The sequence below is a fragment of the Mytilus galloprovincialis genome, chromosome 5 (genome assembly GCF_965363235.1).
Source record: "Mytilus galloprovincialis chromosome 5, xbMytGall1.hap1.1, whole genome shotgun sequence".
Lineage (NCBI taxonomy): Eukaryota > Metazoa > Mollusca > Bivalvia > Mytilida > Mytilidae > Mytilus > Mytilus galloprovincialis.
The window spans coordinates 45486217-45499549 of NC_134842.1; the positions used below are offsets into that span (position 1 = coordinate 45486217).

Here is a 13333-nt window from a genome sequence, read left to right on the forward strand (position 1 = left end):
AACAGCTACATACTAATATATCATAAATTGGAAGGGAAACAAGCTTCAGGAAATTTGGAAATGGGGAAAAACGAACTATGTTAAAATACAGAAAACTCCAGGAACTAGGAATGTCACAAAATATTGGAACGAGCGAAAATGCAATTTTAAAGGAAGTTATGATACATTGCAATAATTGTCGGGCGAAAGGCATAAGTCACCCCAAATAAGATCTGTGATTAAGACTGTTAAAAATATTGATTTATCCTGAATGAAAACAAAGAAAATATTGTTCTAATTTATTTATTGCAGGTGGCTATATGTGCTATTTTTGTCCCCGGGGATGCCACTGCTGAATTCAATAAGTACCCTATTATGCCACAATAGAGTAGGAAACACTTTTAGTATACGCCAAAGACAGTTTGACGAGAAATTAAAAACTGTAGTTTTCATGTCCCTTCATTTTTCTTGGTTTATTTCACAACTTTAAAGTTATGTAGAACAAAGGACATCTTTACAAATAAACACAACCGACAAAAAGATTACTTTCAAACGAACACAGGTTGACGCCCCTCATACAGGAATGTAACAAAATAAGTGGTTTAATTCAAACTAAAATAAACGATGAATCCAGTCAGACAACTTTACTTGATACGGACCTTTGCAAGATGCTGCTTCCGTTTTGAAAGGAAGGTGTCATTACGAAGATTTTCTCTCGTTTTGAGGTGTATTGCAGATTAAACTTTGATTGATAACATTACATTGCATCTCTTCCTGATGTAGGAAACGTTAATTCCACAAACTGTAAACAGGGATTACGTTATAGTGAAGACATTATTACTTTTTGGGTTACAGTACAAAAAGTTGTTTAAAGGGAAAGGAATAAACCTTTTCCGCTGTTTTAAAGCTCTAGGATTAGTGAAAGATAAAGAGTGCATCAGTCCAAAAAGACTGTCGAATAAATGTTGCTGTCCCATCAAATCGCACGTTAGCTTCAGAATCCACTTAATATACTGTTGGAATAGAAAATCCTGGAATTTTAGATACATTATTAGATGTAAAAAGAAAAAGACAAAGATATAAAAATACGGAAAGAAACTTGCTTTAGGTTTTAATAAAACTGGTGACGTAAATTTGGGTGGATTTGAGAATTCTCCTACTCTAAAAGAGCGTCAAGAACGATTGGCATATGAACAAATAACCGCAATTAAGACACACTAAAGACCGATTCGAAGATTTAGATAGGTATAAGGCTAAGCAAGGCTTGCTACTGACTATCTCATATATGAGTAAGCGTATACACAAGCTTCGGGAATTCAACGTGAAAAGGAAGCGAGATGTCGAAAATCTTATGAAATGCGTAGACGGAAATTGGCAACAAAGTTAAGTTCGCGCATGCTATAAGCTACTGGCAAACAATGTTAGTTCAAGCCAAGAACTGTGCATTATAGTTAATAGATGGTATCGATAAATAAGGAGATGTTGCATCTTGCTTGACTGGTACCTCAAACAACTATATATTCAAGGAAGTAAATCCACCGTAAAGTTAACAGACAAGAGAATTGTAAATGCTTAACAGACGGAATAGAGTTGAATGAACCGTTGCACAGAAATCAAAATATCATTACACAAAGATGTAATGCGTGGCATCAACTCCGAAATGGAAGTAGAATGTTACAGGCAGTGCAATATTTAGAGCGCTTAGTCTGGACACTTTATGAGAATCATTATGATAAAAATTACAAGGGAGTTTAACAACCAATATCTGATCATATATCCTCACTCTTCGAATATAGACCAGCTCAAGAAATTAATGCCTTGAGTCCATTTGTTGGAAAATTTATGCCGGTGTATTTCACAGACCTGCTTTACAAACAGGACGGTTGTATTACTCTTCCTTTCGGAGAAACATAAGCGGTAATACGTGGCGATGGGACTGGTGTCAATACCAACAATGATGAAGTTGCGTTCGTGTTCAAATGTCCCATGCCCAGAAAGAAGTATAAAACTGACGCATTATATGAAATTCCTGTCTATTACACAACCCAGGTGCTAAGCCAAATGGCCGCTAAACATTTACCGTTGAATAATTGGCTTTTATTTGTTACACATCAGACAGTATCACATACATCCGTGGACATTTTGATGCCAAACTTTTGTCAAGGATCTGGAGATTTATCGCAAAATGCTATGGAAGTAAGGATGCATCGAGACCAACTAGAAGGGATCCTGAAATTCAAATGCTGGAAGACACATTTATTTTTTTTCAGTTACTATTATCCGATAAAGAAATTACAAAAACAAGAAAAATGTCATCGAGTTACGATAATCATCCCGAATTTTTCAACGGCAATTTTCTAAGCGCTTAGACAATTATAGTGCATCGTTACGATTCACATATGATGTAATGATATAGAAAAACCTTGCAACTGAGTAAATATTGACAAAAACAGGCTACATTTGAGACTAATGACTGAAAAGATTTTACCTATTTTTGCCGTCGCCATATTGAGATCGTCGTAATTCCCGTTACGATTATCATTTTAACACCAGTGGGGAAAAAACCACATTTGCCAGTATACAAACAAAAATGAGAAACACTTTTAAATCAAAAAACGCAACAGAAAAATAAAAATACGCAATAAGTTGAAAAAGTAAAATCATAAGATTACTGACCTCCGGGAAAAACTCAAAACGGAAGGTCCCTAATCAAACGGAACACCTGAAATGTTATTTTCTTGCATGCTGTTTTATGACCATTACGATACACATTCAATCTAATTGCCTGTAAATGTATCTTTATTTCGTGTTTCTAAAGATTTTAATTTAATCCTTTTAAAAAAGTGAGGGGAAGAGATTATTTCTTCTTTTGATCAATCTTACTTTTCAAATATTTAATTATAGCTTCGCAAATATGGATTCAGCAAAATTGATGCTCTGGAACCTTCAATTGGGATGTTAAATCTAGCGAGGAAACGAAATTTGTACAGAAACTATTACAACTGTTACCTGACAAATGATGCAATACCAGATGTCAAAGGTATAAGATAATATTCTGCTTTGCATTAGCTCTATGAAAAATACCGTTTCTACTTTAAGTCACATCATGAATTTCAAGTGCGTGACGTAACAACAAAACGAAATATTCTTCAGTTGTATTTTGACACAAGTGCTGATATTCAGCATGGGTATTTTTGCTGGGGTTGATGGCAAGAAAAATAAAAACAATCATTTGGTAAAGTAAGTCCATATATTTGTTACCTTTTCAGCATAAAGAACACGATTATTTTCACGAACGTTTGTACTTAACCAAATGACAATGGTTGTTGCCTTTCTGTAAACGTTGTTATATGTACTTGGATAGAGAGTTGTGTCATTGGCACTCATACCAAATCTATTTATGTCTAAGTATTCTTTCTTGTATGTCTTGTACATATAGGTCCGCAAAAAAATATGAGATTACAGAACCAAACATTATTGTTGCGAAAGTTGAAAATTCCGAATAAATATTTTAATGAACGTTAACGAGAAAGCGATATCTTTCTCCCTCTAATAAAAAGACAAACATAATACAAATTCGTTAGCCAACAGTTTTGTCCTATCACCAGACAAAGACTGAGCACGGTAAAATAAATCAGCGTATACATTATTTTGAGATCATTCCTATAGCTTACCTGTGTGATTTGTTCTCGTACTCAGACTCATCACTTTAGTATTAACATTCCAGCAGCACCTGCATATGGGGTATATATCTCCCAATTGATACGATATTTCCGTGCTTGCATTTCCTATCAGGATTTTCTTGATAGAGGGTTGCTGCTTACAAGGAAGCTATTAAACCAAGAGTTCAAAATAGTGAAGTTGAAATCATCCCTTCGTAAATTTTACGGACGCCATCACGAGAATTGGTTGACCGTTATTGAATAACCGTTTCACAAATGATATCGGATATATTCCTTACGTCGTAACTACAATCCTCTTCTCTTTAATGAATGTGACTTACCGAAAGAGACTATTTACTGAATGTGTTATAACATAAGCAACACGACGGGTGCCACATGTGGAGCAGAATATGCTTACCCTTCCGGAGCACATGCGATGAACCCTAGTTTTTGGTGGGGTTCGTGTTGCTTATTCTTTAGTTTTCTATGTTGTGTCATGTGTTATATTGTTTGTCTGTTTGTCTTCTTTCATTTTTAGCCTGGCGTTGTCAGTTTTTTTTCGATTTATGAGTTTGACTGTCCTATTGGTATCTTTCGTCCCTCTTTTAGATGACATGACATTTTTTAATAAATACAAGTGCAAAATTTCATTATTTAAAAAAAAAAAAAAAAAATATCAGACCATGCAAAAAAACTCATCATAGATACCAGGATTGAAAGTTTAATTTACGCCAGACGCGCGTTTCGTCTACAAAAGACTCATCAGTGACGCTCGAATAAAAAAATGTTAAAAAAAGGTTGAAGAGCACTGAGGATAAAAAATTCCTAAAAGTTTTGCCAAACACAGCTAAAATAATCTATTCCTCAGGTAGAAAAGCCTTAGTATTTCATAATTTCAAAGTTTTGTTAACAGTTTTTTTAATATGACGTGCTTCTTTCGCTTTGTAAACAACACCGTGATAAAATTTCGATATATCTATACTTGCGCAGACTCAGAGATATACATAATGGATGTTACAATATACCTCCCACGTAAATCCACATGTATTGGAACCTATTTGCAAACGCTTTGCCGCTTTTATTGTTTAAAAATTGCAATTGAAAATAAACCAAAAGAATTGTTGTTCTTATTCGGATGCGTAATGAAAATAATTATACTGCAACTAGTTGTGTTTATATCCTAAATATAGTTAACACAGCTATATTACTTGCAATGTCAATTTCATCATAAAACACTTTCTCCACAATCAGGGGTTCATTAAGGGATATTTATGTTACGATTTAAAAAGCCATGAATATACTAATTAAAGTTGCAGTATGAAAACAATATTAGGTCAATGTCACAAAGATATAAACTTTTTTGTAACCATCATGACCATTGAAATTCGCACAGTAGTGTATAAAAATGGATTTCTGAGGTCGGTTTTGTTTTACTTTCTATTCTATTGCATCATTCGCATATTTACTGATTTCAGCAAGTCAACATGGCAGCTCTTTAAGGTTCCACTAAAGTCAAAATATATGGGCTGGTGATACTCTCGGGGAAATAAATCTCCACCAGCAGTGGCATTGACCCAGTGGTTGTAAATAAACTCACCATAGATACCGTGATTGAAATTTTAATTTACGTCCGACGCGCGTAAAGTAGGACCGTGGTAATGAGCATCATTTGAGGTTTTTTTTTCTAGATCTGTCTATCAATTTATAAGGGATTTGAGGGATTGTCGACTATGAACAAAAGGCTCGGTAATAGATTGTATTTAATAAATATCAGATGATGAAACTCAATGTTTCAATTAAGACTGATTGCATGTGAATTGGGATGTATTGTTGAAATATTTCATGTTATTTCTCGGTAGATTTATGTATAGTTGCTAGATATTAGGGTTTTTATCACTACAAATATGCAAAGGGCAACTTGTTTATGATTGAATTCCTATGTAAGAGACTGTATTTTGCAGGTTGCTTTGATTGTGTGTTAACATGTGGTTGCTTTGTACCAGGACATCTCCCACCTGATTCCCTTTATGAGTGTTTACGGTTTGCGAAGAAAGGTATATATATATACATGTTAGAATCAATAGAGTTATAGGACATACAGATTATATGGTAAACATACACGATACAAAAAGTGCGTAAAATACAAGTAGGGAATATTCAATATACTAAGTCTTATTTTGGTGCTGTGTGCAAGGTTATGTAGACCAAGATTCAGATACAGTACAGTTTCTCTATTCCAAAGCAAAAAAATAATTTTGTTTGCAAGTATAAGTGTGTCTTTGTGTCAATGTGGCAATGTAAATCCTGACAGATGAGGCACTTCTATTGTTACCGATCGCAAATTGGAATAAAAGTTATCAGTAGTTTGCATTGTTGATGCTGTCTAATTGTAACACTGTCATAATCTCTTCTACTAAAAGATTTACCAGCTTTGTATCTGCATGCTTGGCTTTTTTTGTTTATTCTTTGTCAAAAATAATTAAATGAATGAAGTATGGCTTGATATTTTTCAGATGGTAAAATTGTAATAACAAAGAGAGCAAACTTTGGTGAGCCAAAATATGACAAGTCTTTAAGATCTTTAATGGAAGAGTTGGAAGTTAATGGGAAATGGAAAAAGACATTAGAAATACCTGTTCCTAATTATTATTACGATAATGTAGGTGTCATCTATGTATTCAGAGTTCTATGAAACACCAACCTGTATTCCGTGTCAGAAATATCTACATTTCCTTAATAAAGAATTTGCATTATGTGCGTTATTTGTAAACACACTTCGATGAATGTTGGCAAAAACTAGATATAGAAAAGAAGTCAGATACTAAAGATGCAGTATTGGATGTGCAAGCCCTATCAACAGTTAGTGCTTCATGTTGACGCGATCTATGTCACTGCGAATTACTCCGTACACTTTATGAATGGTTGAAATTGAACAATTATTATTTTGTTACGATTGTATTACAGTGTATGTGGTGTGTGTGATTAGGGTCATATGGACTGCATGTTCCATCAGGATATATTATAGTATAGTAACTTAAGTAGCGACTCAGATACGGTTAACTATTGATAAGACTTCCATCTTGATGCACAATTTCAACATTTTAAGGAGGTTTGCTCCTCTGTTTCAAAATGTTTAATGAATTAACAGATCATTTTGAATTCAAAGAAGTATATAATAAAAAAAAAAAATCCCAATAGTAGAAAAGCATAATAAGTTTGAACATGTGTCTATATTGCAACTGGATACATAAGTTAGCGTATATACGATATATTTTATACACAGTCATATAAATAAAATGAGGAGCTTGGACAATAAAGTACAGCTTTATTATTGAAGATGAATAGTCCAAAAACAACTAGTATGATATATAATTTAAGTAGATCTCAATCATGTTCATTAACAAATCATGTTTAGGCAAGTTATAATTGTTCTTTCAAACATATTAAAGGCAGTCCTATACATTTCTGACCCCACAGTTTTTTTTTTATGAGAAAAAAGGATATTACTGAGGAAAGACGTGTACACCTCTCACTTTCAATAGTGTTTTGTACTACTGGAATGATTTATATTCATTTGATTGATTTGTTGTCAGTTTGTAAACAAAATGAGAAGCGTGTCTCATATCGACTAATTCATTGGTTTATTGTCTCTGTGACGTCCAATGGAAAATATTAAACAAACATTTTAATTCTGAGATACCGGAAAAATGTTTCTCTTCCAACAAGAGAAACAAAACAATAGTAGGGCACCAATTCTAATAAGTATACGGAGACGATTCTCTAGCAGCAAGTAGACAATGAATACAATGCATGGTAGAAATACTAAAACGGATTTTCTGATCCCAGGCATAGGTAACCTTAGCCTTATACGGCACAACATTTGGAAATTTTTGGGTGATTAATGCTCTTCAACTTTGTACTTTTTTGCAATTGGCTTTCTAACTATTTTGATCTGAGTGTCACTAATAAGTCTCATGTAGACGAAACGGGCGTCTTTAGTATCAAAATATAAGCCTGGTACCGTTGATAACTATGTGTGGTCAGTGGCAAATATGCAGTATGAAAACGAGTTTCATTTTTTAATGGATAGGAAAGGATTTTAGTCTAGTGAAAGTATCAAACATACTGCTCTTGAAATGTAAAAATGAGCACTTTTCTAGCAAAATCCTAGAAATTGGAAACGATCAAAACCAGCTGCACAAACTTACAAACAATATCATGGGAAATAAATCAGAAACTGTATAACCATCACATTATGACGAACAAGCAATATCCAATAGATTTGGTGTATTCTTCGTTTGGGAAAAAAGACACAACTCACAACAACCTGAGTAATTCAAACAAATCATCAACAGAAGTTCATTATGCCCTTGAAGCCGATGTAAAATTCGACGGAAATCCACTTACTTCGCTTTCACCAGCGTCAACTGAAGAAGTTCGAAAGATAATCAAGAGAGCTCAGGTAAAGTCATGCGAACTCGACCCAATTCCTACTTACCTCTAGGACAGATTTTTTTCTAAAATTTATTACCAATTGAAGTAGGAAAAAAGTAATGTCAAACAACTAACAATTGACACCATTCAGAGGGCCATAATACATTAATCTGTCAGTTACAGTATTTATGTTTATGAATTTGCATAATGGCTTCACAATGCTATGTGAGACTGATTTTCAGGTTAAGGGTTTTGAATATCTGTCAGCAATAATGAGATATGAGCAGCATTTTTACGTACACAGAACTTCTGTGTTGTTGCCTTAGTGGAGAGACATAAGGTGTTAGGCTAGTCCGTCCTTCCCGAACATCCCAAAAAATGAGTCCCGTTCTCCTAACTTTAGTTTGCCTCAACCAATATTGGGAAATACTACAAAACTTATACACAATATAAAAAAGAAAATGTGGCATGAGTGTCAATGAGAACTCTCCACAAGAGACCAAATGACTCAGAAATTAACAACTATAGGTCACCATACGGCCTTCAACAATGAGCAAAGTCCATACACAATACTCAGCTATAAAAGGCTACGAAATGAAAATGTAAAACAATTCAAACGAGAGAACTAACGGCCTAATTTATGTACAAAAAACAAATATGTAACACATAAACAAACGGCAATCACTGAATTACAGGCTCCTGACTTGGGACAGGCACCTACATACAGAATAAGGCGGTGAATTTTTAAGATGTAAAAACAGACTATCCATATCTGCATGTCCATGAAATGAAATGAAATCTAAGGTAAAATGATTAAAACATTTTGCATTATCTATCACAACTGGCAGCACATGGTGCTACTAAAGCAGTAAATGTTCTCTCTAATGGGGATCTCGTTTGGGGTTCTGAACCCGGATCCCGTTTACTGTTTTGTCAGATTAACGTATCCCGCTTACTGTTTTGTCAGATTAACGTATCCCGCTTACTGTTTTGTCAGATTAACGTATCCCGCTTACATTATGTACGTAAGCAATTCTCATTTTTTTTTGTAAATTCCCGTGTCCCGCTAGACTTCAATTCCCGTTTTCACGACACAATAATTTGACTTTCACGTGTAACGCTTACAAAAAGTCAGCAATCCCGCGTCACGCTTAGACACCAAAGAGACCCACTCAAATTTTTCACGGAAATTAAAGGATTTAGTTTTCATTTGAACCTAACATTCTTAAAAATTGAGAATGAAAATGTGGAATGTGAAAAAGAGACAGTAACATGACAAAAGAGCAGAAAGCAGTCAAAGGCCACCAATGGGTCTTCAACAAAGCGTGAAAATCCCTCGACTGGAGGCGGGCTTCAGATGGCCTCTAAACAAAGTGTGTACTGTACTAGTTCAAACTCCAAAACATAAAACTGAATTTACAATTAAAAACGTACAAGATCAACAAAAAAACAGATTCCTGACTTGTCGTCAAGGTAATCATACCAAGAGACACACCCAATATGCAGAGGTCAAGAGTCAAACAGCCATAGTCTGGTCAAGAGTTCCTTATAAAAAAAAACAAACTCAAAGCAGATTTTGAGGAAAGGGTAATCGTGCTACACAAAACTAACAAATATATCTTTATATCTAAAATAGATATAATAAGATGTGGTATGAGTGACAATCAGACAATTCCTCATTTAATGCAAACAAAATATACAAGTTGTACATTGAAGCCAAAGGTCAAGCACACATGAAGTTTCTATTGCGACTCACCATCTTATGACAATACATCTGCATGCCACATATTCAGAAGCAAGGTCAATTGAAAATTATACTTTGAGGTCAAGGTAATACACACACTGTATCCCGATGACACACATAACGTGCATAGGTCATGAGTCAAAAAGTCATATTCTGGTCAATAGTTCCATGTCAAAAATATATACAGCAGTCATGCACGAAAGTTCATCATGGTACACGTAACAATGTCTTATGTCATGATGCACTACACATGCCAAATACAGAAAACCAAGGTCAGAGACAGGAACACAAGACATATAACTAAACTTAAATGGAACGGTACTTGTATTGCAGGTCACTACAGCCTTCAAAATAGAACATAAACTCTCCCAACACTGCAAAATTAAAACCTTTCACAAAAGTTTAACAGGATTTTTTGCAACGATTATCTTACAACTATCAATTGAGAATCGAGTCGTGCAGTTATGTCAATAAATTAAAATGGTAAGCACTAAAAACTAGGGCTTACCATTAATTTCAAACCTAACCATGTGATAGTTCTATGGTAAACTAATGGAAACACATGATACAGTCATGAAATTGCTATTTGCAATAGTACGACCAGAACAATACAAGACAGAGTTGTAAACAAATGAAAATAATGATACATACGAATTTTTAATCACAATGCACAAATAAGGAACCGTAGTTTTCATTCAATTTATTTATCTAAAATGTACGCTTGCGTTAAACAATGGAAATTAGCACTGTATATTTATATAAACGATCAATCTTGTAAGTGATAAATAAATTCATCTTAGATACCATGATCGAAATTTTTGATTTTCGCCAGACGCGCGTTTCGTCTACGAAAGACTCATCAGTTACGCACGAATCAAAAAAGGTAAACACACATCATAGACAAATCACCAAAAAATGAAAGCCAATACAAACACATTGACGAGATGTATAAGTACCGAGCCATATCAAACGGATATCACATAAAACCATTCAACAGTAAAAGTAATCTTAATAATAGAACAAAAACAAATAAAAGAACAATAAAACATGTTGTTAAGATGATACACAACATCAGTACGCAGAATCTATACATCAAGACCATCGTGTATTATTTGAGAAGTTGATACGGAATATTTATCAACAAGGTCTTGGTACCTTCTGATGAACTTTTTTTAGAAAAAGGACGAGACGTTCTTTGACATACCCCTGGTTCATCAACTGTCTACTCAGACACTGATGACGTTTTACAAAGTCTGAGTAGGAGCTGCAAGCTCTTGAATATCGAATAAGTTAGAAAATATATAAACCCATATGCAGGTGAAGTTGGTATATTGCTACTAAGGTGGGGGAAATTTATAATTTCAAAATTAAAATCGTCTCGTTTGTCATAGATTCTGGTACTGAGATGACTGTGTAAGTCAAATTCGAGATATAAGTCTAAAAATGAGGCGGAGGAAGCCGTGTCTGTTGTTTCTTTAATCTCTAGTTCTGGGGGATATATTAATGAAACCCAATCAGAAAAGTTCGGATTGTTTATGGAAAGAACATCATCAATATATCTGAAAGTGAAATTAAATAATCTGGCTTCTTTGATCCTCTTGTTTTTGACAAGTGTCTGGAGGAACTCCGATTCATATGAAAATAAGAAGAGGTCGGCAAGAAGAGGCGCACAGTTTGTCCCCATAGGAATGCCGACAATTTGTTGGAAAAGTCTACCTCCAAACTCAACAAATATGTTGTCGATAAGAAACTCCAGCATACTGACTACTTGTTCGTCTGTGTAGCATGATTTACCCTTTTGTTTGTCACTATTAACGAAATATGCTCTATGAAATCCCAAAGTAATAAATTTATAGCGTATGCTACCATTTTTATGTTGAAAGGCATTGTGGATAATTTCTTTTAGGCGATTTTTCAATTTTACATGGGGAATGGTGGTATACAGGGTTGAAAAATCAAAAGTTTTGATGGAACTTATTTCAGAAAGAGACCGAGATTTGAAATTGTCTAGAAGTTCTTTAGAATTTTTAAGAATCCACATATGGTTAATACCACTACGCGAGTAAACAATTTCACAGTATTTCTGAAGACCTTCTTTCACTGCGGACAGAATTTTAGTCAATCTAATAGACAATTATTTAGTGGAACATGAAGATTAGCCAGCAATATACCGTTGTTTGTACGGAATTTTATGAAGCTTTGGTATCCAATACAAACAAGGTAAGTCCTCCGATTTGGTGTTCGATGTAATGTTTATTGAAGCCATGAAGGACTTATGATTTGCTAAAATCTCATCCTTGTCAAATGATATGTTATTGTATGTGGGATTACCTGAGTGCTCCGTTATACCGAATTCTTTTACAAGACGTTCGTAGTAATACGATTTACATACAAAAACAATATTATTTGAAGCTTTGCCCGCAGGAACAACAACATACTTATCATGAAGAGTTGATAGACATTTCATGACCTCTTTGTCTCTGAAAACGGACTTTGGTCGATCGTTCACACAGTTTTTCAACTTGTGAATGCGACGTTTTATCAGAGACCTGATAGTTTTAACCCATTCTGACAAAGTGTCCAGTTCAACTTCTTCTCGCTTAGCCCATGCTCTGGTGTAGTCCTCAATAGCATCCATAATTATTTTGAAGTTATGGTTCCAATTGATGTGTTGGGGTTCTCTAAACTTAGGACCATGAGAAATGAGAACGAGTAGTTGAACCGTTAGAGATATAGTTCAAGAGGTCCAACATAGACATACAGACAAGCAAAAACTGGAGAACTTTTATCAATTTTATATTACAATGACAATGAGCATGATGATCAACAAACAAGGTGATCATAATTACAGCTTGTTTAAGGGTATATGCACGAATTCATATCTACACTTAACTGATGCAAACACTGCTTCAACTTTCTGGTTCAATATCCCTTAACTAGGTCCAAAACTTCACATCAAACTATGTTTACCAAAATGTATCTTATTTATTCAACACCCCAAAAAACAACAATGAAAACAACGGTTTCGTTCTTGTACCGATTGTATAAATACATGGCAACGTAAAGGTCGGACTATGGAAAATCCGAGGCTCCGTCTAAGAACAAAGTCATGTTCTATGCAATATCAAAAATCATCTTGAAAGGTACGAAAGTACGAAAATTATATATTGAATTAATTGTCGATCTTTCAGTTTTGTCATGAAAAATGAAGTCGACTGTAAACACCGATAGACCAATATTCCATACATATAGATTACTAGATGATATTGTCTACTACTGGTCATCGATCAATCTAAAATTAAATAAACGTTCGTAATTATATCAAAACGTTGTTATTCTGAAAATTAATAATGCGTTTGTTTTATCTGTGTGTGTAAGAACAACACAGTGCTGTGCAAGAATTTTTAATACTTTCATTATTAATATTTATTCACAAATTCATTGATTCATATTAGAATTATTAGATATGGCTTTTATTCTACCTCCATCATATTTTTAGTAAACATTTCATATT

At 34.3% G+C, this 13333-nt stretch overlaps 1 protein-coding gene across 3 annotated transcripts in view; it reads left to right on the plus strand.

Annotated features, from left to right (window-relative positions):
* Nucleotides 1-6396, plus strand: part of LOC143075908 (methyltransferase-like protein 27) — a 53683-nt gene extending 47287 nt beyond the window's left edge. For all 3 annotated transcript variants that reach the window (XM_076251491.1, XM_076251492.1, XM_076251490.1), the window contains exons 4-6: nucleotides 2884-3019; nucleotides 5603-5695; nucleotides 6155-6396. In XM_076251491.1, coding sequence (XP_076107606.1) covers nucleotides 2884-3019; nucleotides 5603-5695; nucleotides 6155-6333 — 408 coding nt within the window. In that variant the 3' untranslated portion in view covers nucleotides 6334-6396. The remainder of the gene's footprint in view (nucleotides 1-2883; nucleotides 3020-5602; nucleotides 5696-6154) is intronic.
* Nucleotides 6397-13333: the final 6937 nt, after the last annotated feature.